This window comes from Ascaphus truei, chromosome 10 (assembly GCF_040206685.1).
Source record: "Ascaphus truei isolate aAscTru1 chromosome 10, aAscTru1.hap1, whole genome shotgun sequence".
Classification (NCBI taxonomy): Eukaryota; Metazoa; Chordata; class Amphibia; order Anura; family Ascaphidae; genus Ascaphus; species Ascaphus truei.
In genome coordinates this window covers 53,535,057-53,560,491 of record NC_134492.1, presented here as the reverse complement: position 1 = coordinate 53,560,491, position 25,435 = coordinate 53,535,057, and the positions used below count along the sequence as shown (strand labels likewise).

Below are 25,435 nucleotides of genomic sequence, written 5' to 3'. Positions count from 1 at the left end.
CCAGACAGGTGAATGAAGGTAAGAGAATTAAGCACCGGCAGAATCCCACCACTGGCCTACCCCGATTGGCCACCTTAGTGGCTAATAAAGCATTGCCTTCTTCCTGTCAAATTAGATGTTCCATTAGATCAGTCACATGGAGTAAGCGCCGCCGCCGGATCCCGCCCGGCTGACGCGTCACACGGCAGAGCAACTCACCCGTGCACTGCCAAGCTGGTGCGCGCATGCTCTAAAGTTTGCCGTCGGCGCCTCCCACAGGGAGGAATTTTCACGCGCCCGTGTGACGTCAGCACCCCGCGCCGTGCATCGCGTACGTAATTGGATCCTTCTCCCCATATCTACCTACTCCTGTCTGTTCTCCTCTGCTGAGCATAAACTCCTGTTTATGCATTGTGCTCACTGCTGCTGTTTCGTTGTGCCTTGTACCCTGCTTGCCTTGACCTGTCTGTTCTCTCCTGTCCTGACCTTTGGCTGTTCGACCACGGCAAGTACCCTGATTACCCTGACCTCTCCAACCCTACTACGCTATACAACTTGGACTACACATTCCGGACCGGACTGCGTGGTTGTGGGTCGGTGTCTTTCCATTTCCACCTCAGCCCCGCGGTCTTCAGTCCTGTTTGTGGTGAGCGCAGCGTGACAATATGCTCAGCCCAACAAACATGGACCCTGCTGAGGTGGCCCGACATTTAGACACGCATGAGGAATGCTTCCGGCAACTTACCGGATCATTCATACTTAAGGAGCAACTAGTCTCCCAACTCAAACAAGACGTTGACACCCTTACCGAACAAGTTAGACACCTGACTACGTCAACAGCCAACCCCGGTCTTCTCGCAACCGCTCCCGTCCCCACAACGCCTACCTCTGAACTGCGGCTGCCTACGCCCAATCGGTATGTAGGGGATCCCATCGGTTGTCGGGGGTTCCTGAACCAGTGTTCTATACAGTTTGAGCTACTTCCCTCTCACTTTCCTTCCTCACGATCAAAGGTGGCGTACATAATCGCCTTACTGACTGACGCCGCTCTGGCGTGGGCCTCTCCCATCTGGGAGCAACGTCCAGATCTGACGTCAGATCTCGCCCTCTTCATCGCCGAGTTCAGAAGGGTGTTTGACACCCTGGGGCTTAAGGTTACCGCCGCATCTACTCTGCTTAATATTTCCCAGGGAGACCGTACTGTGGCTCGGTATGCACTGGATTTCCGGACAGTGGCTACGGAGACCGGATGGAACGACGAGGCCCTATCCGCAGTCTTCTGGCAGGGCCTGTCCGAATGTTTGAAGGACGAACTGGCACCCTTTGACCGCCCCGCTGGATTGGAAGACCTGGTAACTCTGTGCATCCGCATGGATCAGTGTCTCCAAGAAAGAAAGATGGAGAGAAACAAACATCCTCGAGGTATACAATCTTCCTCCTTTTCCACCATAGGACCTGTACTTCCCACAGCTCCCACTCTAGATGAACCCATGCAGCTGGGAGGGACTAGTCTTTCGCCTACTGAGAGGCAACAGAGAAGACGGGCAGGTTTGTGTCTCTACTGCGGCCACAACGGACACTTGGTGATCAACTATCTGGTGTAAACCGGGAAATGCCACAGCCCAGTGAGAGTTAGGAGGATCACGCTGGGCACCGCAACCTTTCCCCCTCCTCAACCCTCCACTAGGATTTACCTACCCATCTCCATATCCAGTGAGACCTTCACAGTTCATACATGGGCCTTTCTGGTTTCAGGGTCAGGGGGAAACTTCGTCGATCAGGAGTTCGCGATCAAGAATAGGATACCCTTGGTATCCAAAGAACGGCCTGTAGGCCTTGAAGCCATCAACGGACGACCCTTGCAGCCCGCGTTCATTTCCCTTCAGACTACACCCATCAGGATCTCGACTGGAAACTCCCACTCTGAGACCATAACGCTGGACGTTATCCACACCCCCTCCGTGGACATTATTCTGGGACTTCCGTGGCTCCAGATCTACAATCCGGTCGTCGATTGGACAGAGTCCACGCATTTACAATGGAGTTCCTATTGCTTGGAACATTGTATGTCTGACCCTAAGGCAGTGGCAGGCATGGAGGTCATGGATCCTGACAAGATACAACTGCCGGTGGTATATGAAGACTTCCGCGACGTATTCGATAAACGCCAGGCAGAGGAACTTCTGCCACATCGTGCGTACGATTGTCCGATCAATCTTCTACCCGGCGCCATTCCTCCGAGGGGAGGATCATATCCATTGTCTATACCTGAGACCCATTCTATGAGACAATATATCCAGGAGAACCTCCAGAGGGGGTTCATTCAAAAATACACATCACCTGCAGGGGCAGGCTTCTTCTTTGTCAAGAAGAAGGATGGAACCCTCAGACCCTGCATAGACTATCGCGGTCTCAATAAACTCACCATAAAAATCGCTACCCCCTTCCGTTGATAGCTGAATTGTTTGACAAACTTCAAAGAGCTAGGATTTTCACGAAATTGGATCTCAGAGGCGCCTATAATCTGGTCAGAATCAGACAAGGAGACGAATGGAAGACTGCGTTTAATACTCGCGACGGGCACTATGAGTACCGGGTCATGCCGTTTGGACTATGTAACGTCCCTGCTGTCTTCCAAGACTTTGTCAATGACATCTTCAGAGACCTTCTGGACCGTTAAGTGATAGTATTCCTAGACGATATCCTAATTTTTCCAGATCCACGCTTGAACATACGGCTCACGTCAAGCAAGTCTTACAGTGCTTAAGAGAGAACCACTTGTTCGCCAAGCTCGAGAAATGTCATTTCCACCAAATATCTACTTCCTTTCTCGGCTACATTATATCCGATACCGGTCTCGCTATGGATCCTACCAAGGTCAAAGCCGTACTCGAGTGTCCCTGTCCTCTGCCCCTCAAGGCTATCCAAAGGTTTCTTGGCTTTGCCAACTATTACCGGAGGTTCATTCAGGGATTCTCATCGGTAGTAGCAACCATCACGGCGCTGACCCGGAAGGGGGCGGACCCTACGAATTGGTCCGATGAGGCTCTCCAGGCCTTCGAGAGGATAAAGAAGGCATTTGCCTCAGCACCCATCTTGGTACACCCCAACCCTACTTTATCATTTTCTTTGGAGGTTGACGCCTCTGATGTAGGAGCAGGAGCCATACTCTCCCAAAGAAAGAATCCTCAAGCTCCACTCCACCCCTGTGCGTATTTCTGTAAGAAATTTTTCTCCGCCCAAAGGAATTACGATGTAGGAAACCGTGAGCTCCTCGTGATCAAGATGGCCTTAGAGGAGTGGAGACACTTACTGGAGGGTACTGAGACGCCAGTCACGATATTAACAGACCATAAAAAATTGTTATATATTGAGGGAGCACGTTGACTTGGTTCTCGGCAGGCAAGATGGTCCTTATTCTTTACACGGTTCAACTTTGTTATCTCATATTCCAGGGTCTAAGAACTTAAAAGCCAACGCTTTGTCCCGACAATTCCTGGTAGAGGATAACAAGGTGGAACAGCAGGAGACCATTCTCCCGTCCACTTGCATTGTGGCAGCCAATACTTTCAGTGCATTGTCTGAGATTACCAGGTCCCAGACCAACATCCCAGCAGGACTCAAGATTCCAGAGGACCATTTGGTCACTCCCCTTCAATACAAAAGGAGCGTCAAGCAAGGGACATTCATCTAAGACAGCTGGTCATCCTGGCACCAAGAATACTACCAAGCTTATAGAACGCACATTCTGGTGGCCCAACATGCAGAGGGACATAAAGGGTTTCGTAGCTACATGCACCACATGTGCACGGAACAAAACTCCACGCAACAAGCTTGCGGGTCTCCTTCAACCTTTACCAATCCCGGAACGTCCATGGACACATATCTATGGACTTTAACGTTGAGTTGCCCAAGTCTAGAGGTATGGATACCATCCTTGCAGTGGTGGACAGGTTTTCGAAGCAGGCACACTTCATCTCCATGAAGGGCCTACCCACCGCCCCCATGTTGTCCGACATTTTCATTAGGGAGATCTTCAGGTTACATGGGACCCCCCAGGTCATAGTATCCGACAGAGGATCCTAATTCATCTCCCGGTTCTGGAGAGCGTTTTGTAAGAGTCTGGACGTCACACTGCATTTTTCGTCAGGCTACCACCCTCAGACCAATGGGCAAACTGAACGCACTAATCAGTCGCTGGAGCAATTTTTAAGGTGTTTTATTGCGGAGACTCAAGACGACTGGGCAGAACTCCTCCCTTGGGCAGAATTCTCCCATAATAATCTCTGGAATGAATCATCCCAACAGTCACCATTCCTGGTCAATTATGGCTTCCATCCTTCTGCGCTCCCTTCTCTTATCTCGAAGTCTGGAGTTCCGGCCGCAGAGGACAGGATCCTACACTTACAAGACTTGTGGCAGAAGATTCAACTGAACCTACGGCACGCTGGTAAATTACAGAAGCGACAAGCGGATCGTCACCGCAGAGAGGTCCCAGGGTATTCTGTAGGACAGGAGGTCTGGTTATCCACAAAAAAACATTAGTTTAAAGGTAACCTCACCCAAACTGGCACCGCGCTTTATCGGACCATTCCTTATCACAGAAAGGATCAACCCGGTAGCCTACCGGCTAGAACTGCCAAGAAATATGAAGATTCCCTCCGTCTTCCACTCCTCCCTTCAGAAACCCTGTCTACAAAACTCACTCTCCAGACAACAACATACCCCTCCGCAACCCATACTAGTGGAGGGCCAACAGGAATATGAGGTGCAGACCATTCTCAACTCCAGAATGTCCAGAGGAGGATTGCAATATCTCGTACACTGGAAGGACTTTGGCCCGGAGGAGAGAGAGTGGGTTCCTCATCGACAGGTACATGCTAACCGTCTCATTCATGCCTTCCACCGTAGACATCCGACTAAACCATCCATGGGGCGCCCGGAGGTCTCCCCTCAAGGGGGGGATACAGTAAGCGCTGCCGCAGCCGCCGCAGCCGCCGCAGCCGCCGCAGCCGCCGCAGCCGCCGCCTAATCCCGTCCGTCTGACGCGTCACACGGCAGAGCCACTCACCCGCGCACTGCCATGCCAGTGCGCGCACGCTCTAAAGTTTGCCATCGGCGCCTCCCACAGGGAGGAATCTCGGCCGCGCGCCCGCGTGACGTCAGCGCCCCGCGCCGCGCATCGCATACGCGCGCGGGTTGCCCGCCACCCAGTCAAGGGAGAGACCAGGAATGCCTCACCTGAATACTGTTTCAGCCACTTACCTTCCTGGTACTATTGGGGGATCAGATCACACCCCTGCAAGGTAATCTACCTACTCCTTTCTGTTCTCCCCTGCTGAGCATAAACTCCTGTTTATGCATTGTGCTGACTGCTGCTGTTTCGTTGTGCCTTGTACCCTGCTTGCCTTGACATGTCTGTTCTCTCCTGTCCTGACCTTTGGCTGTTCTACGGATTCCCACACTCTCCAATGCTTGACCCCGGCTTCGTCCCTTGACCATTCTACCTTCGCAAACCCTGGACCCTGACTTACGGACATCTACTATCCTCCACTCTCCAACACTGAACCACAGCAATTACCCTGATTACCCTGACCTCTCCAACCCTACTACGCTATACGACTTGGACTACGCATTCCGGACCGGACTGCGTGGTTGTGGGTCGGTGTCTTTCCATCCGCACCTCAGCTCCGCGGTCTTCAGTCCTGTTTGTGGTGAGCGCAGCATGACACATGGTACAGTACATGTTATCCCATCAAGTTTGGTTGAGAATGACCTGTTCACCAAAACTTGGAATCACATGGTATATCAAGCAACCTGATTGGTTGATGTACCATGTGATGCCTTCCTTTTTTTGGTGCTTTGAGGTCACCTTAAAGGGAAGGAATAACATGTTACACACCAACCAATTATATACTATTTTAGCAGAGTAGATTATATACCTCCCAAACGACTCCTCTATACATCACGTGGAGAGATACCTATGAAATATGCTAATTTCAATCATTAGAATAGAATTTCCTTCACAACCACCAAGAAAGCCCTATTACAGGCTCTGGATGGGAGTAACGCCGTGTTCTGGTATGACTCAACTAACAGCTTTACATCCCTGCGTTAACCTTCATTGACTTTATCACTAAACGGCCTTATAGTTAACGCGATGCTCTTTACGGGAGAAAATACGACTTAACATTCCACTACAGGAGCCAACAGGAAACTGTGACATCATCCGTTAGGGTTTCTTATTAGCCTGCCTGACGCAGGGGTTTAAAAAACTCTGTGAAGAACCGGCACCCCCTACCGAGGTAATTATCTCGGGGAGCAGGGGTCCCCAGAGCTAAAATTAACACGGTTCTGCTTCAGAGACCCCCTGTTTCAAATCTAGGGGGACATTAAAAAAAATGTAAACATTGTATAAAAACGAATCTTCTCCCTCGAATTTTATACTTATTTCAAACACTTCCAATTCCAGTGGTCCAGAATGAAATCCTCTCACTGCAATCTCTAATATCCAGATTCATTTGGAAAAATAAAACACCAAGGATCAAACATAAAATCTTAACAAGACAGACACTAGCAGGGGGATTAGCGGTACCTTGCTTGCTATTTTACTACAGAGCGGCCCAATTATGCCAAATTCTCCAATGGCACATGGACCCCAACCTCAGAAGGTGGGTGACATTGGAAAGTGAATGCTGTGCGCCAGTAGAGTTGCACAATCTAATTTGGTACCCCAAAAAGATTATTAAATCTATATAAGAACCGCTATCCGCTGTGACCAGCTCCCTGGCAGTTTGGGAGGCCACCAAATTTAGATGCGCTTTGACTACAAAATACTCATTAATGACACCAATATGGGGTAATCTGGACTTTGCTCCAGGCCTGGATGGTGTACATTTTAAGATTTGGAAACAGAGTGGATTTACAAGACTCAAAGATCTGGAGGGGAGAAAAAGCATAAAAACATTTGAACAAATTAAGGATGCAAAAGATTTCCCAAACTCTGAATTCTTTAGATACCTCCAGGTTCCTGCATTTTATACTAAATTTCCAACACGCCCTGCAACAACGAATTTTGAACAGCTCTGTTCAAGAGAGACAGACACGAGAGGACTCACATCTAGGATGTACAGGGAAGTGGTCAGTGCTGATAAAGATAGAGACAGGAGACCGAGTTATATGAAGCAATAGGAGGATGACTTAGGGGAGACACTAGAAGACGAAGACTGGGATAAGATCATTATAGCGACATCTACTGTAAGAGTTCCATCCGTACAACGTTAAAGGAGAACGCATATAAAGTCCTGATGAGGTGGTATCTCACCCCCCTAAAATTATCCAAATTTGTCAAAGGTTACCCCCCATCGTGTCCTAGACAATGTGGGGAGCCGGCAGACTTGCTACATATGCTGTGGGCCTGCCCTCGAGTAACTCCTCTTTGGGAACAAATTAGAGATTGGTTGCAGAGGATTTTGGACCTCACAATTCTCCTGGACCCGTGGCTATTTCTTCTGAGTAGACAGACTCCAGGACTGGCAAAAAGAGAACATAAGTTGGTTGCTCATTTTGCAACAGCGGTGAGGTGAGAGCTCGCAGCATTATGGAGGCAGACGGAAATCCCATCCATCCCTAAAATTAGAAACAGAATTTGGTTTGTTTGCCAGATGGAGAAATTAACGAGTTTAGTTAATGACACTGGCGCTAAATTTCTAAAAGTTTGGACACCGTGGTTAACACAGACTGATATCCTGGGAATAAATTAGGCCACCGCTCTGCTTTAATAAAATCACATGCGTTCTCCTATGACAAAAAGTTCAGATAACTTAGTGACAGGACAGGTAGGGTTAATTACTATGGGAGTTAAAGAGAGGACACAAGTAAAGAGGAGTCAATTAGACTAAGTAGAGACAAGCCTCAAGAACGATTGGGAACGATTCACCCTCAGGCACCTCCATACCTTCTCCCATCCCTATTCCTTGTTGTTCTTCCCCTTGTAATGTGTGTACATGTATATGTCAGTCTGTCTATTCTTTCTGTGTATTGTCAATTACAATGTTTACACAATGTAGATGGGTTAAAATTTTATATATGCCAGAAAATGTGTTCTTGGAACATGATAAGTATTAAAAAAATGAAAAAAAAACCCCAATAAAATGTGAGTTATAAAAAAAACAAATGTAAACATGGAACTTGGCGGTAGGGAAATTTGAATTTGACTAAAGAAGTAAATGACAATTCTGAGTTGTATAAAATACTTTATTGTGGGACCTGTAAAAATGCTTTCAATCATTTCAGACAGCGCTGCCTGGTGGGCAAGCAATGCATTCAGTGTATATTCATTTTAACTATATAAATAAATATCTTTCTAGGATGGACGACGCTGAAGCCTGTTTTATACTGAGCAGCAGATGTGAAGTGGACCGAACAGCAGCTGTAAGTTAATTTAATTTCCTACCATGTAAAGATACAGTTTAACACAGGAGTGCCAACTGCAGTCCTGTAAGGGCCATCAACAGGACAGGTGGCTCAATCAATGGCTCAGTAAATAACTGTGTCCCTGGTGCTGAAGCAGGGATATTCTGCAAACCTGACCTGTTGTTGCCCTTGAGGACTGGAGTTGTTCTCCTCTGTTCTAGGTTGCAAGGAACTTAATACCAAAGATAACAAGGAGTACCTTGTACTTGCACTCATCATTGCTCATTTGTTTCACTATATTGCTAAATATCCTGATCTAACGTAAAGCATCAATCCCCGCTAACCAACCCCCCGTTTTCCAGGTTTGGAATCGGGTGGTGGGGGGGTCCCCCAGGCTCCCACGATACTTACCGGTGGTTTACCAGTATTACTTCCTGGTTCTTAAAGCGGGATTTAATGGCTGTCCAATAAGAACCAGTGATATTGGCTTGAGATTTGGCAGCCATTTTGTTTCCCCTAGAGGGAGATTAAAATCTAGTAACTTTACTAAGTAGTAAATCTGGAATCAGTGGGTCCCTGGAGATGCAAATAGAGCAGTTAAGCTCCAGGGGGTCCCTCGGCTCCCATCCTCGAAAAGAAAAGTGGGATAAAAAGAAAATCAAGTATGAGGAAAGAAAATGGAAGCAATCTTTGGGGACCTCCCACTGATTCTGTCGGCCCTATTCACTATACTCCATCAAAACTGCTTCACATTTTTTTGGACCTTCCCGCATGCAAATAACATCTGAGGATTTTCACCTAGTTCAGTAAAGAAAAATATTGGCGATATTTCTGGGTTTGGAGATAGGCGGCGGTTAAAAGTCTGCGGCAAAATGGCAGCGTCCCATTTCAAAGGTGGACTGCTTCTTAAATACCTACAGTACCTGCGTAGGCACCAGGCACCTTGCACTTAAACAATCAGCACTCACCTATGTACAGTGCAGACCAGGAGGGTTCTGAGTAGCCAAGGTTTGTCCTTTGCTTTTTTTCAAGTGTTTGATGTGAGTTTCCAAAGCTGTCTTGGGTCATGTACAAACATGGCGTGGCTACGTCCTGCAGACAGTGAACATGTTAATCTTTCATTCTTAAAAGAGCAGTATTTATTTTAACCTAAGGGGAAGCTGAGACACGCTGGGGGCTTCCTGGTTTCCGAGATACTTGCAGCTGAAGGTTGGGCTGGTACTATCCCCTTCAGGGGAAACAAAATGGTGGTTTGAATCACACGGGGCATTTGGAAGCCACAACGTCATCCTGAATGACCAGGAATTACCAGCACTATCTTTACTGGTAACTATCTTGGGAACCAAGGTGAGCCTGGAGCTGAAATTAACACGGTTCAGCCCTCTGGACCCTCTGCTTCCTGTCCCGGTAAACAAAAGGGTGGTCGCCGAGTATGGGGGGCGGCTTCTTTAAACAGGTTCAGTATAAGGTACAGTATTAAGTATTTTAATGGGAAATATCTTAACTCATGGGTCTCTTCAACCTTGTCCCTTACATCTGATTATTTACCAGTAACCCATCACTTTGGGGGAGATTAGGGGTTATTCTGTCGCATTGTAGGGCTGTTGTTAAGGTCGATTGGGGTCTGCAGGATACAGTTGAGACTTATTGTCATGGAGAAATTAGCATTTAGATAGTGAAGACCGAAAGCTAAGCCATTACATGCATTAATAATAATAATAATAATAATAATAATGGAGGAACGTGCATTGCCACAGGTGGCTGCTATTAGGTCTTGGGAGCATGTAGCAGCTCACTAATAATTGAGACTGAATGGTTTTTAACGTCAAATCAGAGGCTTCCTATGATATGCAATTCTCCTCTTGTGTAAAACAGACAAGGGGTGAGGGACCCTTGAATGTTCTCGCCTGGCCCTTCTCTGGATGTTACACTGAGATGTTATAGATGCAGTCCCACATAGGACCAAAGGCAGCTAGAGGCAGTATTGTGTCTGACACTTCAGGGATGGAGGGGCACAGAACTACCTTCCTTCAGCACTGAAGAGGTTAGTAGGGTAAAATTAGCTGATATTTTGGTTAAACAAAGAATGAAACCATTGTGGAAGAGTTGTTCTGTATGCATGACCATGACATTTCGATTAATGTCGCCTTCCTTATGTCTTCTTTGTTACACCCCTGTCCTAACTGGTCCTTTTCAGTGAGTGATCTTACCGCAAAAAAATTAACCTTTACAAAGCCCTAATGATGTAGCTGCTATGTCATGGACCGTGGCCTGCCAGAGTCCCTTACGACGTACAACCTACTGTAGATCATGGGCAAATGCTGGTTTTCTATCGGCGATGAGGCTGAGCACTCCATCGGTGCGGCCAGGTGAATTGAAATGTCAGTGGAGCCATCTCCACTTCCATTTCCATCCGGTCACGGTCGTGTGATCATTCCAGGAGCAATCTCATTAATTGAAGTGTCTGATAAGTCGTTGGATCCCCCAGCCGGCATTGCAAAGATTAACAATCGCCCAGCCCCATTCACTGTTTGTATGCCTGTGTTGTGCCTACTGTAAATTACATTATGGGCCTGGCTTTGGAAAAGCCATTAATCATCACATCTCAAACCATACACTAAGCACTACACGTGGCAGAGAAGGAGCTTCAGGCCCGAGTTCGTTGCGGTTCCAACATACGGTGCAACATATTTAAATTTGCCGTAAGTGTCAAATTCAGCAAAAATAATGTTCTCCAATATTTCCTTACACAAAGGTATTTTAATTTCTACTGCAGTGTTTCTTTCCTTTGGGGCCTTGTTGTATTAAATATGATAATGCCGGTTTGGCGCTACCACAAGGAAAACCATATTGACGCCAGATCTGTGCCATTACTGTATGGTTACAGCCACTTACCTATCGCTTTCTGTTCTGTTACTGTACGTGCAGGATCATCAGACAATACTCAGAGCCTGGGCGGTGAAAGACTTCGCTCCAATCTGCCCACTGTATGTTCAGATACTGAAGCCTGAGAACAAATTCCATGTCAAATTTGCAGGTAAGGTCGGTCATTGAGGTATCAGCACATTGTCTTACTCACATGGTGGCGTTTATTGTTGTATGTGGAAGCGGTACTGTGCATGGTACACTATGCGTTATAACGAGCACAGCATTCTAACCAGGGAGGTGATCTATCAAAATATACTCAAATGGATTCCCATTATTTGAGTATATTCATAAAAAAGGGTTAGAAAGAGAATATAATAGCCATTCTTGGCCAAGCAAATTATCGGTGACAAGGAGAAGGCAGAGGTAATAATTTAATAAATGATATCTCTCTTCTGTTAAGTTGCACTGAACGAGTCAAAACCCAATGAAAGAACTTAGGGCTCTATGCAGTAAGCGCCGAAAAAGTCCTCTCGCCAAGTGTTCCTTATCGGCATGATTGTGCCGATTTTCCCTCGCCGTATGCAATAAGTGCCGAATCCCTACCGAATCAAGCCGAAAACATTTGTTCCCACTCTGTCAATGATTTGCCGATCACACACAGATGTATCGGCGTGCATGGTGAGGTGGTGTTAGGTTCGCCAATGAAACTTCTTGCTGAATCTGCCGAAGCAAGTATGTTTTTGATTGAGCGGCCCATTTAAAGGCAGCGTGTATTTTTATTCATTCTCTGGGTTGTTGGGAGAGAGAGAGAGACACACAGAGCTGGGCGATTTACATATTTCATATTGACCGAGAGAGTTGTGGTGTATTGTGAGAGGTTTGTCCTTTGTTGTTTTGTTAACATCTTTGTCTTGTTTTCACTTTGTAAGTGTTCAGTGCGATTGTCTTTAAATTTCTTTTCTGTTCTTTGTGAGTGCTATAGGTAGTCGTGTGAGTATGCGTCTGAGTGAACGTAGGATTCAGGGGAGTGCTGTTGCTGCGAGTGTGAATGGTGTTGCTGGGAGTGCGAGTTGTGTTGCTGTGAGTGCGAGTGCTGCTGGTGGCTCTGTTGCTGGTGCTGCTGGGGTGTCTGTTGCTGATGGGGTGTCTGTTGCTGGTGCTGCTGGGGTGTCTGGTGGTGGGGTGGTTAGTGGTGGGCCGCTTTTGGAGTCTCTTCCATTAGAAGAAGGAGAGTCCAGTCAGCAGCAGCCAAGCTCTGTGGCTGCACGTGATCGGAGGAAACGTGTGGAGCGGCCACGTAATCCTCGTTTCAATGAAGAGGAAAACAGAGTTCTTGTCACAGGGATTTTGGAGCACTATGACTCTCTGTATGGGCATTTACTAGGTAAGTCTATCTTTGCATTGATTGTTCAAAGACATGTTATCCTAGGTCATGTGAGATGTCTTAATACCAAACTATTATTATCTAATATCTATCAATTAAAGTTAATTGTTCAACACATAATCCTTCATGCTTTATAACGACCATAACAATCAGTCTAAAAAGTTTGCCAAAGGTCATACAAAATTCATGCAAGCTTCCTTAGATTTGTATGTTTACACGTAAATGGTCATGTGGTACACATATTCAACCTAAACCAGCATGTTTGGTATCTCTTGGCACTTTCGTAGCACTTTCGAAAACTGCTCGTTTTTCTAATAATATTTACCGTCATATATTTTGTATGTATTTCAAGGGCGGACAAGTTCAGCCTCCAGAAAATAAATGTGGGATCAAATAACATTGGCTGTGTCTGCGTGTGGGAATCATGTCAGGGACCGGGCGAATTGTCGGAAGAGATTTGATGGTATCAGGGCAAACTTAAAGAAAAAAATCCAAGCACAACGGATGCATGCTTCTGCCACTGGAGGTGGGCCGCCAGCAGAAGCTCTAATGATAACTCCATTGGAGGAGCAGATGCGGGAAAAATTTCTTCCTGTCGTCGTGGAGGGTTTGCCAGGGGACAGAGATATCGGAATTTATTCGGCTCAATTTCCACCAGGTGACAAATGTTACTGCACTACGCGTGTTGTATGTTACAGTTCTTATCTATATTTCCGCTAAAACTTATAGTTTCTTCCCAATATAAGCATACCTACATATATATCTGTATATATGTCTCTCTCTATATCTATCTATCTATCTATCTATCTATCTATCTATCTATCTATATATATATATACAGTTGTCCTAAAAAATAATAATATTATATATATATATACAGTGTTCAACAAATCACCCAAAAATCTACTCGCCGAACCAAAAAATCTACTCGCCACCTAGTCCCGCCCCCAAACCTGCCCTAGTTCCACCCCCAAACCCGCCCTAGTCCCATCCCCACACCCGCCCTAGTCCCACCCACTTTAAAAAAATGGAATAAATTCATAGTACGAACAACATTCGTTTTTGACATTAGTTTATTTATTGTATTACATTATACTACAATTAGTCCTTGTTACGTGTGTGTGTGTAAATGTTCCTGAACCCCATAACCAGTGCCTGGATGCCCCCGCGTCACAAAATCTAAAGCAGCAATCCTGCCTGGGATCTTACCTGATCCGCAGTCCCTCAATGTCCAGGTACCCTAATTCCCGCAATGTTATACATTGGAGGGGATGTGTTCCCTACCTGTATTCTGGTTTAGGGGGGATTCCAATGTCTTCCGTGTGAAGCTTGAGTCAGAGCTGGAATAAAGCAGTATAGGTTATTTCGGTGTAGTATTGGGCAGTTAAGATATATAGGGTAAATAAGAGATCCAGAGTGTGAGAGAGAGAGAGACACACACACACACACACAGAGTGACACACACACAGAGAGAGACACAGAGAGAGACAGAAAGAGAGACACAGAGAGAGAGAGAGGGAGAGAGAGAGAGAGACAGAGAGAGACACAGAGAGAGAGACACGGAGAGAGAAAGACACAAAGAGAGAGACACAGAGAGAGAGACACACACACACACAGAGTGAGAGAGACACAGAGAGAGAGAGAGACAGAGAAAGAGACAGAGAGAGAGACACAGAGAAAGAGACACAGAGAGGGAGAGAAAGAGAGAGAGAGAGAGAGAGAGAGACACACACACACAGAGAAAGAGACACACACAGAGAAAGAGACACACACAGAGAAAGAGAGACACACAGAGAAAGAGAGACACACAGAGAAAGAAAGAGAGAATGAGGAGACACAGAGAGATAGAGAGAACACACACACAGAGAGAATGAGAGACAAAGACAGAGAGTGCGACAGAGAGAGTGCGACAGGGAGAGGGAAAGGGTGAGGGCGACAGGGAAAGGGTGAGGACGACAGGGAGAGGGTGAGAGCGACAGGGAGAGGGTGAGTACGACAGGGAAAGGGTGAGGGCGACAAGGAAAGGGTGAGGGCGACAGGGAAAGGGTGAGGGCAACAGGGAAAGGGTGAGGGCGACAGGGAGAGGGCGACACACACACACACTCACAGACACACACACACCCACCCACACAAAGACTCACAGACACACACAGACACACACATTCAGACACACAAACACTCACACACACTCACAGACACTCACAGACACACTCAGACACACCCACACATAAACACTCACCCACACACACACTCCCAAACACACACACCCACACACACCCACACACACACAGACACCCACACTCACAGACACCCACACTCAGACACCCACACTCACACAAACTCACAGTCACTCACACACAGAAACTCACACACACAGACACTCACAGACACACCCACACAAACACTCACAGACACATACACACACACACATACACACACACACAAACACTCAGACACAGACACACATACCCACACTCACAGACACCCACACTCACAGACACCCACAGACACCCACAGACACAAACACACACACAGACACACACTCACTGGGTGGGTGACTGGGTTGGTGACAGGGCCTGCTTGTCCTCCACATGCTGCTCCACATGCCAGGGGATAGGGCAGGAGTTGCGGGAGGATCGGGGGGCCAGTGGGAGGATCGGGGGGCAGCGGGAGGATCGGGGGCCAGCGGAGGGGTCGGGGGGCCAGCGGAGGGGTCAGGGGGCCAGCGGGAGAATCGGGGGGCCAGCGAGGGGCCAGCTGGACATGCGCACGGCCACCAACCTCCCCGATGGGAAAACGTGGCAAGCCGCGCGTGCGCACAGGCTGCAGCATGGAAGAGGGTCAGGGGGAGGTCAGGCAGCCAGACATTAGTCGGACATTAGTAGGGGTTGGCATGAGTTGCGGGGGGATCGGGGGCCAACAGGGATATTGGTTCCCTGCCGCAAGGCCACACCAACCTCCCCGATGGGAAACGTGGCCAGGAACTCCACTTGCCCCCCTCCAGCGCATGCGCGCGCGCACCCCCTCCCTCTACCTCCCGCCCAGACTGCTTCCCTTCTTCCCCGCTCCTATTACCCTGCCCACGCAGGTGCCAAAGGAGCATGGGACGGAGGGGAAGCGCCTACCTTGTCTTCCAGCAATGGGTAGCAGCCGTGGGGACCACCCCAGCAATGGGCAGCAGCCGCGGGGACCCCCCCAGCAATGGGCAGCAGCCGCGGGGCCCCCCCCCAGTAATGGGCAGCAGCTGCGGGGGCCCCCCACAGCAATGGGCAGCAGCCGCGGGGACCCCCCCAGCAATGGGCAGCAGCCGCGGGGACCCCTCCCCCCCAGCAATGGGCAGCAGCCGCGGTGACCCCCCCAGCCTACATCCCGCCCCGGGCAGCAAGCGGGGATCGGGTGCAGGGAGGGGCTGACCCAGAGCTGCCAGCCGGCCCTCTTCCTCGCGTCAAGCCAATCAGGGAGGGGGATTACTTATTTATTTATTTATTATAAAAATAAAAAAAATTGGCGAGAGCTGGGGAATTCATAGAGCCGCAGCAGCGGCCTAAATCCACTCCCCAGCGGCCTAAATCCACTCGCCACGGGCGTGTGGTTATCATTAATTGTCGAACACTGTATATATATATATATATATCTATGTGTGTTTGGAAACATGTATTGGCTCAGCTATCGTGGATGACATCATTATGAGTAAACATACACAACTTGACCTGCATGAAGGGATTATGTGTAATGATCTTCCAAATAACACACACTGCAGCCTTCTACTTTACAAAGCATTCAACATCTTTGTCCTATAGTTGAAAGCTGAATGTATGTGTGAAACTTTTTACAAACAATGGGTTGACATGCATAACCACAAAGCACACCCGCACTCATTCTTTGTCACAGCAATGTATAACTTCGTTATACTGTGTCTGTGCACATAAATGCATAATTCACTATTTCATGTATGTGTCGATACAAATATACATATAATATATATATATATTAGTAATAATCTATGTTACCCCTATAAACAGGCTATTACTGCGTAATCAAGTCTTGCATGGAATATTGAGCATTCAAAGGCGAACATAAATAATTTGCACAAACAAATTTCGTTATGTTTTATTAAAGCTCTTTTTACGCTTCATGTAGTATAATGTGAGCATAAATAGGAACATGTACCATATGGTATTTAATTGTGTTCATATGTAGCTCACTTCATATTTGTATTTCGCTTATGTACCGGTGTGTGAAACCAGCTGCAATTAATATGTAATCACAGCATAGAGGTGAACAGAGGGGGTGGTGTCGGGCACAGAGCCAGATCACAGGGTCATGGTAGGGTCAAGTCTTGTGGGACGGCTTACAGGTGTAGAAGCAAATAAAAGGTCAGGGTGGTGTCACGTCTTGGGGGAGGGACTACAGTTGTTAGAAGCTGACAAGCTGAACAGAAGTTCATCACATTCATTTGAAATGGTAATTATCTGAATACTTTCACCCACCAGTCCACTATATATTAAAACGTACGTTAGTCATTCGTTCACTCATATTCTTTTAACGTTATAGATACGCCACCTTAACACACCAGTACCATCTGTGAGTGACACACTGCATGTGTTGCTGCGTGTCAGCCACATTGAGCGCTACACCTGCTTCTCTTAAATGTTCGGACAGATCTCTAAACACATTCATACACATTTCCATAATTAGGTGCTGAATTCTAAGCAGAGTCAACTTTGCTTTCATGGTAGTGATTTACATTATTCTAGTTAGATTACTACACAACATATGCAGTATATATACAACAGAACACTTAATTTTACAACGCATTCCTGCATGAACATTGTATGTTGTATGGTGTTTAAAATAAATGTGCCGATTAGGTTCACATGTACATTTATGTTAAGATGGATAATATACAGATTGCCCTAACCATATCATTGTGATTTCGTTATGTGATGCTGATATTTAGCCATAACTACTCCCACTACAGATACTTCATGTTAATTATGTACACATGACAATTAAATTCTGATGTTATTCTTCTATATAGTTGCTCCTGCAGCTCCTGAGTCACCTGACACTGAACATGTCTCATCACCTGTCTCATGAAGGTCATCATCAAGAATGGAAGGTGAGTGTATGAGGTGCAGCCCATATAATGTGTACATTTGAAGAATTTCATTTGCCATGCAAAATAAATGCCTTTCACATGTAATGAACTTCACATCAGTTATTGTCACAGAAGATGTAGTGTTTCCTGACAACATGTATTGTGTGTGTTTTAAAGTATCAGCTAGGAGTTGTGATGTTACAACAACCTTTCATTCATTCTTCTTTCACAGTGAGTCGAAACATCACTGTTACTTCAAGCATCATATTTTAATTGGACACAAATAAAAAATGATGGAAACATGTTATGTGTTCCACTATGAGAACAATTATCATTATAGTGAAAACAAAGTGAAAGTTCCATGGCAGTTCATAATGTCTTTCTTTATTTGTAGAACCAGATGTTGCCGCTCAAGGACAAATTCACTCAAGTGACCATGAAGATGTTGACACTCCTGGATTAACACAGCATTCAAGTCCTCCTGCTCATGATACATACTCAGCTATTGCAGCTTCTGAAGAACGAATCTTGGGTGAAGAAAATCGTCGCCATTCAGAAATGATGTCAATGCATGAAAGGATGATGTTACTGCATGAAAGGATGCATGAATGGTCAATATCAGAAATGTCACAAATTAAAAAGTCATCATCCAAGTTCCTAAAGAAATCCAAAATGTAAACAGGACATTACAAGCACTAGTTCTGAATGTAAGCCAAGCCAATCAGTTTAGGAGTACAGCAAGAGAACAACAATTCCACTTTACCCCATCAGAGGATGGCTCTTTACATGCTGCTACTTTTTTTCCAGAGTCATCAGTTCTTCATTCCCCAGTTCTGGATGATACCGGTACAGTAGGTGCAAGTTCTGTGCAGGTCCCTGTCAACATCCAACCACTTACATCTTTTAAAAATATGGAACCGACACCTACAAATGAGACACGCAAAAGAAAGTTAGGGCAACAATTACTAATAACCAGCTTTTGGAAGAAGATTAAAACACAAAAACAAGAAAGTGCTCCACCATCACTGTTGCAATGTTTATCAAGTGTTTCACAACTGCCACAGCCCACACTTAGTGCCACTGAAGTTCCACAGCCCACACCCAGTGCCACCGAACTGCCACAGGCCAGTACAAGTGGTACAGTTAAGGCCAGAGTACTTGGCAGAGGGAAAAGGCAAACACAACAGCCAACAAGCAGGCCTGTGACTCGCTCTCAAAAGGATAAACAAAAATAAATAATCACATTCACTAATTTTTTTGGTGTACTGGTGTTGTTTACTGCAGACTATTTCATGCATAGTGTATGTATGATCATGTACAGATGCTTGATAACATTCAAGTATGTCCTTGTACACATGAATGTTTCTAAATGCTCACTGACTGAATGAAGGCATATTTTATAACATATGAATATCTATTAATCATCAGTTGATTCATGGTATAACATTATTACACACTTGGCATGTTAATGGAAGATGACATTCACTTAGCTCTTGTTCAAGATGAGATGTATCTGGGTTATTTTTGTAATGTAGATAGTAATTTCATGCTAATATTATTGACATACAACATTAAGTAAGTACCCATATAACAGCATACATTTGAATGTTATGTTTTCTTGTGTCTTAACTCTGTAAGACATTACTTACCTTAAACTTCTTTCATCGTTCATAATATTGGCATGTGATCATGTATGATTTTTGGTTACAATAACAGATCTGTAAGGGTGAATAAATATATCTGTAGTCTCTCTGTATCTCTATCTATATATGTATACACACACACACACACACACACACACACATTGTGTGTGTGTGTGTGTGTGTGTGTGTGTGTGTGTGTGTGTGTGTGTGTGTATATATATATATATATATATATATATATATATATATATATATATATATATATATATATATATATATATATATATTAACTGATATATAGAGATATGTATATATCTCTGCCAGTGTTGTCAGCAAACAGGCCTTGTGTTAATGAGATATAAATGTTAGGACACTTGCTACAATTATGGTATCAGTATGAGTGAGCCCCTAATTCACTCAGCTGTATTTAACTTTGAATATGATTACAACAATGCCTGCTTACACACATCTTTGCCTTTAGTTTTGCACTCTATACATAATATATATACAATCAGAATGAACAGTACAGGCCTTCATGGCTGCAAAGAGGCATTGTTTGCTGTTAAATACAACTTCTACACAGCTGACTCAATTAGGCCCTCAAATATACTCACCCAGTAATGTTATAAACTTTAATGAACTGTTAAGATAATTACAACAAGGCCTGTTTGCACACAACAAGGCCTTCAATGTAGCAATATCTATATATCTCTATATATCTATATATATCTAGCAACTGTAAAAATTGCATGTCTTATATACACACACACACACACACACACACACACACACACACACACACACACACACACACACACACACACACACACACAAATACTATATATATACACACAATATATAGTTAGATATATAAATATATATATAAATATATATATATAATTATATATATTTATATATATATATATATATATATATATATCAAGAGAGACAAACAGAGAGAGTCAAAGAGAGAGAGAGAAACAGAGAGAGAAACAGAGAGAGAAACAGAGAGAGAGAAAGAGAGAGAGAAAGAGAGAGAGAGAAAAACAGAAAAAGAGACACAGAGAGAGGTGTGTGTATGGTTAATTTTAGCTAAGTGTAAGTAGAAATCTGTTCATCATAGCACTGTAGATGATTTCACACACATTGTTATTGTAATTAAAAGAGTAAACTTGTTTTGCACATTTTGATTGCCTTAGCCGAAAGTAAAGTTTCGATTCCTGTGAAAAGAGGGTATCTTAGACAAAGACTCTCAGCCAATTATTGTAACAAATTTCTTGTGGGAGAAAACCTAGGCGTATAACTGTTAGGTTGTATTATAACCTTGGTACAAACCGCGAAGATAACATGCAACTATTCACACATTCAGCAGACATCCGTATGCGTTCAACTTAGACACTGTACACTTGAAGAGAGAAGAAATGGCAGGAGCTTCCACATTGCACAGCCATCCACGTAAATCATACAAATTTTTGATTTATGAAGCAATCGAGTCAACGCCACAGAAAAAGGCAACCGTGGGGGAAATCTATGACTTAATCCAAACCAAATATCCATACTACCAAGAAACAGCCAATCAAAGAAATTTTAAAACTTCTGTACGTTTCACTTATCCGCAAATGAATGTTTTGAGCGTGTCCCTCATCGTCAAGCTCAATGATACGGCTGCTGGCAGGTTGCTGCATCATTTAAACTTACCATGGAACATGGAACATATCTGCTGTTAAATAGCATGTTTTTGCCTAATGCCAGTTACATAGAAGCCTCACAGACTGTCGCGTCTGCTGATATACCTGCACCGTCCATTCCTCTCGACGAGATGCAAGATGGACATAACTACTATGATATGTTTCAAAACTTATATGGCCAATACGAATGTGGAGGTGAAAACAACCAACAACTGTACGTACCTCCGGATGTCTTGTTACAAGAAGCCACTGCAGATCCATAGGACGGCCTCACAGAGATGTGTCTGAATCAGGATTCAACGGTTGGCTCAACCATGGATGATACTGTTGTGCCTTCCTGGAGCGATTTGTTGCAGCCAAATCAGTTTTAACTTCTACAATAATGGTAAATACACATTCCGTTATGCCTTGACTCAAATTATATATGTCACAAATATTATAACATAATCTGCATAATATACACAATTTGTTAGCCAAATGAGTGGATACAGCTTAACATTGCAGACAGCCTTACATGTAGCGTGCACAAACACATTATTTCCTATAACAATATACTACATGATGAACCATTAGCACACGTTGGTGACGGAGTCCTAAATCATAGATTATTATCGCTTTTAGAGTATCATTTCAACATATTACACTAACTGTAACACACACACCTCATTGTTTAGCATTCAAAATATAAAAACAAAGTGTCGCCCACATATGATGTTGGAACGTGGTCATGTCCCAAGGCATCCTTAAAAAGGTTACCGATGCAAGGACCACCCCCAACCGACGTGCGCGCGTGAAACAGTATGGGCTGTGCCCGTAGCTTACTGTTGCGGATAGTGCAGTGTGTCATGCACGCAGGGCGTGCGTGCAGAGCGCTGTAGGCCAATGTTCATTCAGTGGGAGTGGTGTTTGCGTGCATTTCACGGTGCCTTAACATGACGTCACACGTATTTTGTTCGCTCATTGGCTGATCGTCCGTTTTGGCCGTGGGCACACGTCCGTTTACAAAGTTTAGATATGTACGTGTGCAGAAGTGAATTTGTTTCGCTTCCATATCATAACTTTCAGCCATGATATGCGTACTGCTAGCAGCACCATGGAGGGACATGTATTGAACACACAGCGTACACATCGTTTTGCGTATGCGCTAAGACTTAGTCCACACATTTGTGACGTGCGCGCGCAACAGACGTTGTGCGCGCACATTATTATGTATGCAGGCACCGGAACAAACATATCAGTAGTAATGCCAGCAACGCCATTTGAAAAATGAGATAGTTCTGTATCTTTAGTTTTATCCTTGCAGTTAAAACATATACGTAACTTATGCGTGAATATCCACAATCATATAGAGATGTGTTAAGCGTTGTCATGCTGAAACATAGATAAATGTGCCATCTTTGAACATCATGTGTTTGCTGTATTTCACAGATGTCGAGGATGAATACATGGGACCAATGTATGATTTCAGATGGGACAATCGTTATATTAGATGATTGGGACGACTAGCGAACAACTATTATAATAAATATGTAACAATGCTTGCAATGATTGGTGCGCAGATTAACAAACACTACATAATGTTATCCTATTGTGTAAATATTTACTATGCACTTAATTATCATAATGATGTTGCTAAGCACTGAAGTTAGATCTTATATTCATAAATTTTAAATTTCTACTAACATTATATGTATTGTCATGTGATATATGCTACCCACATTATCACTCAGCAAACACATTAATCTACTATATATTATATTCTCACGTGTGACTTGTCAAAGAATGTAAATGCTACATAACAACTCATAGACATTGTATCTGAACGTACACAATAACAATAGGGAGGTGATAGAAACTTTTTAGTCGTGTGAATGTTATATTATCACCTTGGTTGTAGTGGTAACCTAACATGCATGAGCTAATGAATGTTAGGTACAGATCATTACACCATGAACATTTGTGTGTACATTTAATTCACACGAGTAACTATAGTTTAGTGTTATTAGTAAACGTTCAACACATACAGTACATAGCTAAGTGACGCCGATGATAAAAACAACATTATTATGTAGGTTTATATTATTTCTGGTAGAAATACATGCATCACACAAAAACTAAAACACACACACACACTATGTTGCTGAAATGTGTGCGTATGTAAATGTCTACTTCATTTATGTTCATATGTTGACAGTAGTTATAAAGGATCATGATCATTATGAATAACTAACGTGATTGAAATAAAATTTTTATTAACTACATTGTCATTGTGTTGAATGATTTAGGAAAAGTTGAAAATCCAAATGTGGCAGGACGGCCTGTAGCCGAGGTCAGGGAACAGTCCACACGTATAGTTTCAGGATAAATAAAAACGTTCAGTGGCTTTATTTCTCCACAGTAACATAACATACGGGTACACTGTCCCTCAAACAAAATAAATCCTGCTCGACTTTGGGAGAAAACTGACTAATAACACAGCAGACCTATCTAGCAGGCTGGCTGGCTAATCCAGAACCAAACCATAAGGGTACTTTAAGCAGTCAGTAAACAAATGAATAATCCTTACTTTAGTTGAAGTAGTCTTTGGTGAAATCCCTCTGGCTAAGGGCTCACGCAGCAGTGTGCTTCTTTCTCTCTCTCTCTCTGGCAGCTACTGCCAGTCACATGATCCTTATCTACCTTGCTGGCTCTCAGGTGTCAGCTAAAGAGTTCTGATTTCCTAACTTCCACCTGAGTTAACCCTTATGAGTGCTGGATGAAGCACTCAGACATATGTTTCCCAGGCATAACTGATAGGGGTTGACTTCACCCTGTCACATACCTCCCCTGTTTGTGTGTGGCTAGTGTCCCACACGGCTGAAGCCCGACCCTCCACTCCTTCCCTTGACAAAAAATCAGCATTTCCATGGTCCTTTCCAGGTCTATGCTGAATATCAAAAGAGAAGGGTTGGAGGGCAATATACCACCTGGTCAACCTTGGATTTGTGTCCTTCATGGTGTTTAACCACTTCAAGGGCGCATGGTCAGTGACCAGGGTGAAGTGTACTCCGGCGACATAATGTCTCAAGGCCTCAATTGCCCATTTTACAGCGAGGCACTCCTTCTCAATAACGGAATACCTCACTTCCCTTCGGAACAGCTTCCGGCTGATGAACAGTATGGGGTGTTCAACACCATCAAATTGCTGAGACAGCACTGCTCCCAGTCCTACCTCTGAGGCATCCGTCTGGATGATGAAGGGCTCTTTAAAATCTGGGCTCCGAAGAGCGGGGCCCTCTGACAGGCACTTTTTTAGCATGTCAAAGGCGTCTTGGCACTCCCAAGACCATTTAACTTGGGTCGGGGCACTCTTTTTTGTCAGATCTGTTAGGGGTGCAGATATTTCCGAAAAATTGGGGATAAACCGCCGGTAATACCCTGCTAACCCCAAAAGGGAGCAGACCTGTGTCTTTGTCTGTGGGGTGGGGACTTCCTTTATGGCGGCCACCTTGCTAGCTAGTGGCCTTACTATCCCTCCCCCAACGGCATAGCCCAAGTACTTTGTAGTGGATTTACCCAGGGCACATTTTTTTGGATTTGCAGTGAGCCCTGCTTCTCTTAAGGACATTAGGACTGCCCTTAACCTTTTTATATGAGACTGCCAGTGTCTGCTATAGATGACAATGTCATCCAAGTAGGCCGCAGCATATGACCTATGGGGTCGTAGTACCTTGTCTATTAACCTTTGGAACGTGGCTGGAGCCCCATGTAACCCAAATGGCATAGTGACGAATTGGTATAAACCGAGAGGGGTGGCGAAGGCAGTTTTGCATTTGGATTCTTAACGCTAGAGGTATCTGCCAATATCCTTTCGTGAGATCTAGGGTGGAGATATACTCTGCTTTACCGAGCGAATCAAGCAATTCATCCACCCTAGGCATTGGATATGCATCAAATCTGGATACAGCATTTACCTTTCGCAGATCCACGCAAAACCTCACCTTCCCATCTGGTTTAGGGACCAACACGATAGGGCTACACCATTCGCTGTGGGACTCCTCGATCACGCCCAATTCCAACATGTCTATTATCTCCCTCTCTACCAGGTCTTTTCGGCCCTCTTGCAATCTATAGGGACGTGACCGTACTTTTACGCCAGGTTCTGTCTCAATCCTATGGGAAACTGGCAGCCCTGGCAGCTCAGAAAAAACATCTGGGAACTGGTCACATACATCAAGTAGGTCTGACCTTTGTTCCGTTGTTAACTGCTCTCCCATGGGAACCTGATGGTCAGTGTACGTACTAACCTTTGGAAGCTTTGGACCCAAATCCGTCTCGCCTTCCCGAGGGTGAATGAACAGTGATCTCATTGTTTTCC

General features: G+C 44.8%; 1 protein-coding gene across 4 annotated transcripts in view; it reads left to right on the top strand.

Moving 5' to 3' along the window:
• KCNT2 (potassium sodium-activated channel subfamily T member 2) overlaps positions 1-25,435 on the top strand; it is a 391,255-nt gene that overhangs the window by 210,255 nt on the left and 155,565 nt on the right. For all 4 annotated transcript variants that reach the window (XM_075616937.1, XM_075616935.1, XM_075616938.1 and 1 more), the window contains exons 12-13: positions 8,349-8,412; positions 11,323-11,431. In XM_075616937.1, coding sequence (XP_075473052.1) covers positions 8,349-8,412; positions 11,323-11,431 — 173 coding nt within the window. The remainder of the gene's footprint in view (positions 1-8,348; positions 8,413-11,322; positions 11,432-25,435) is intronic.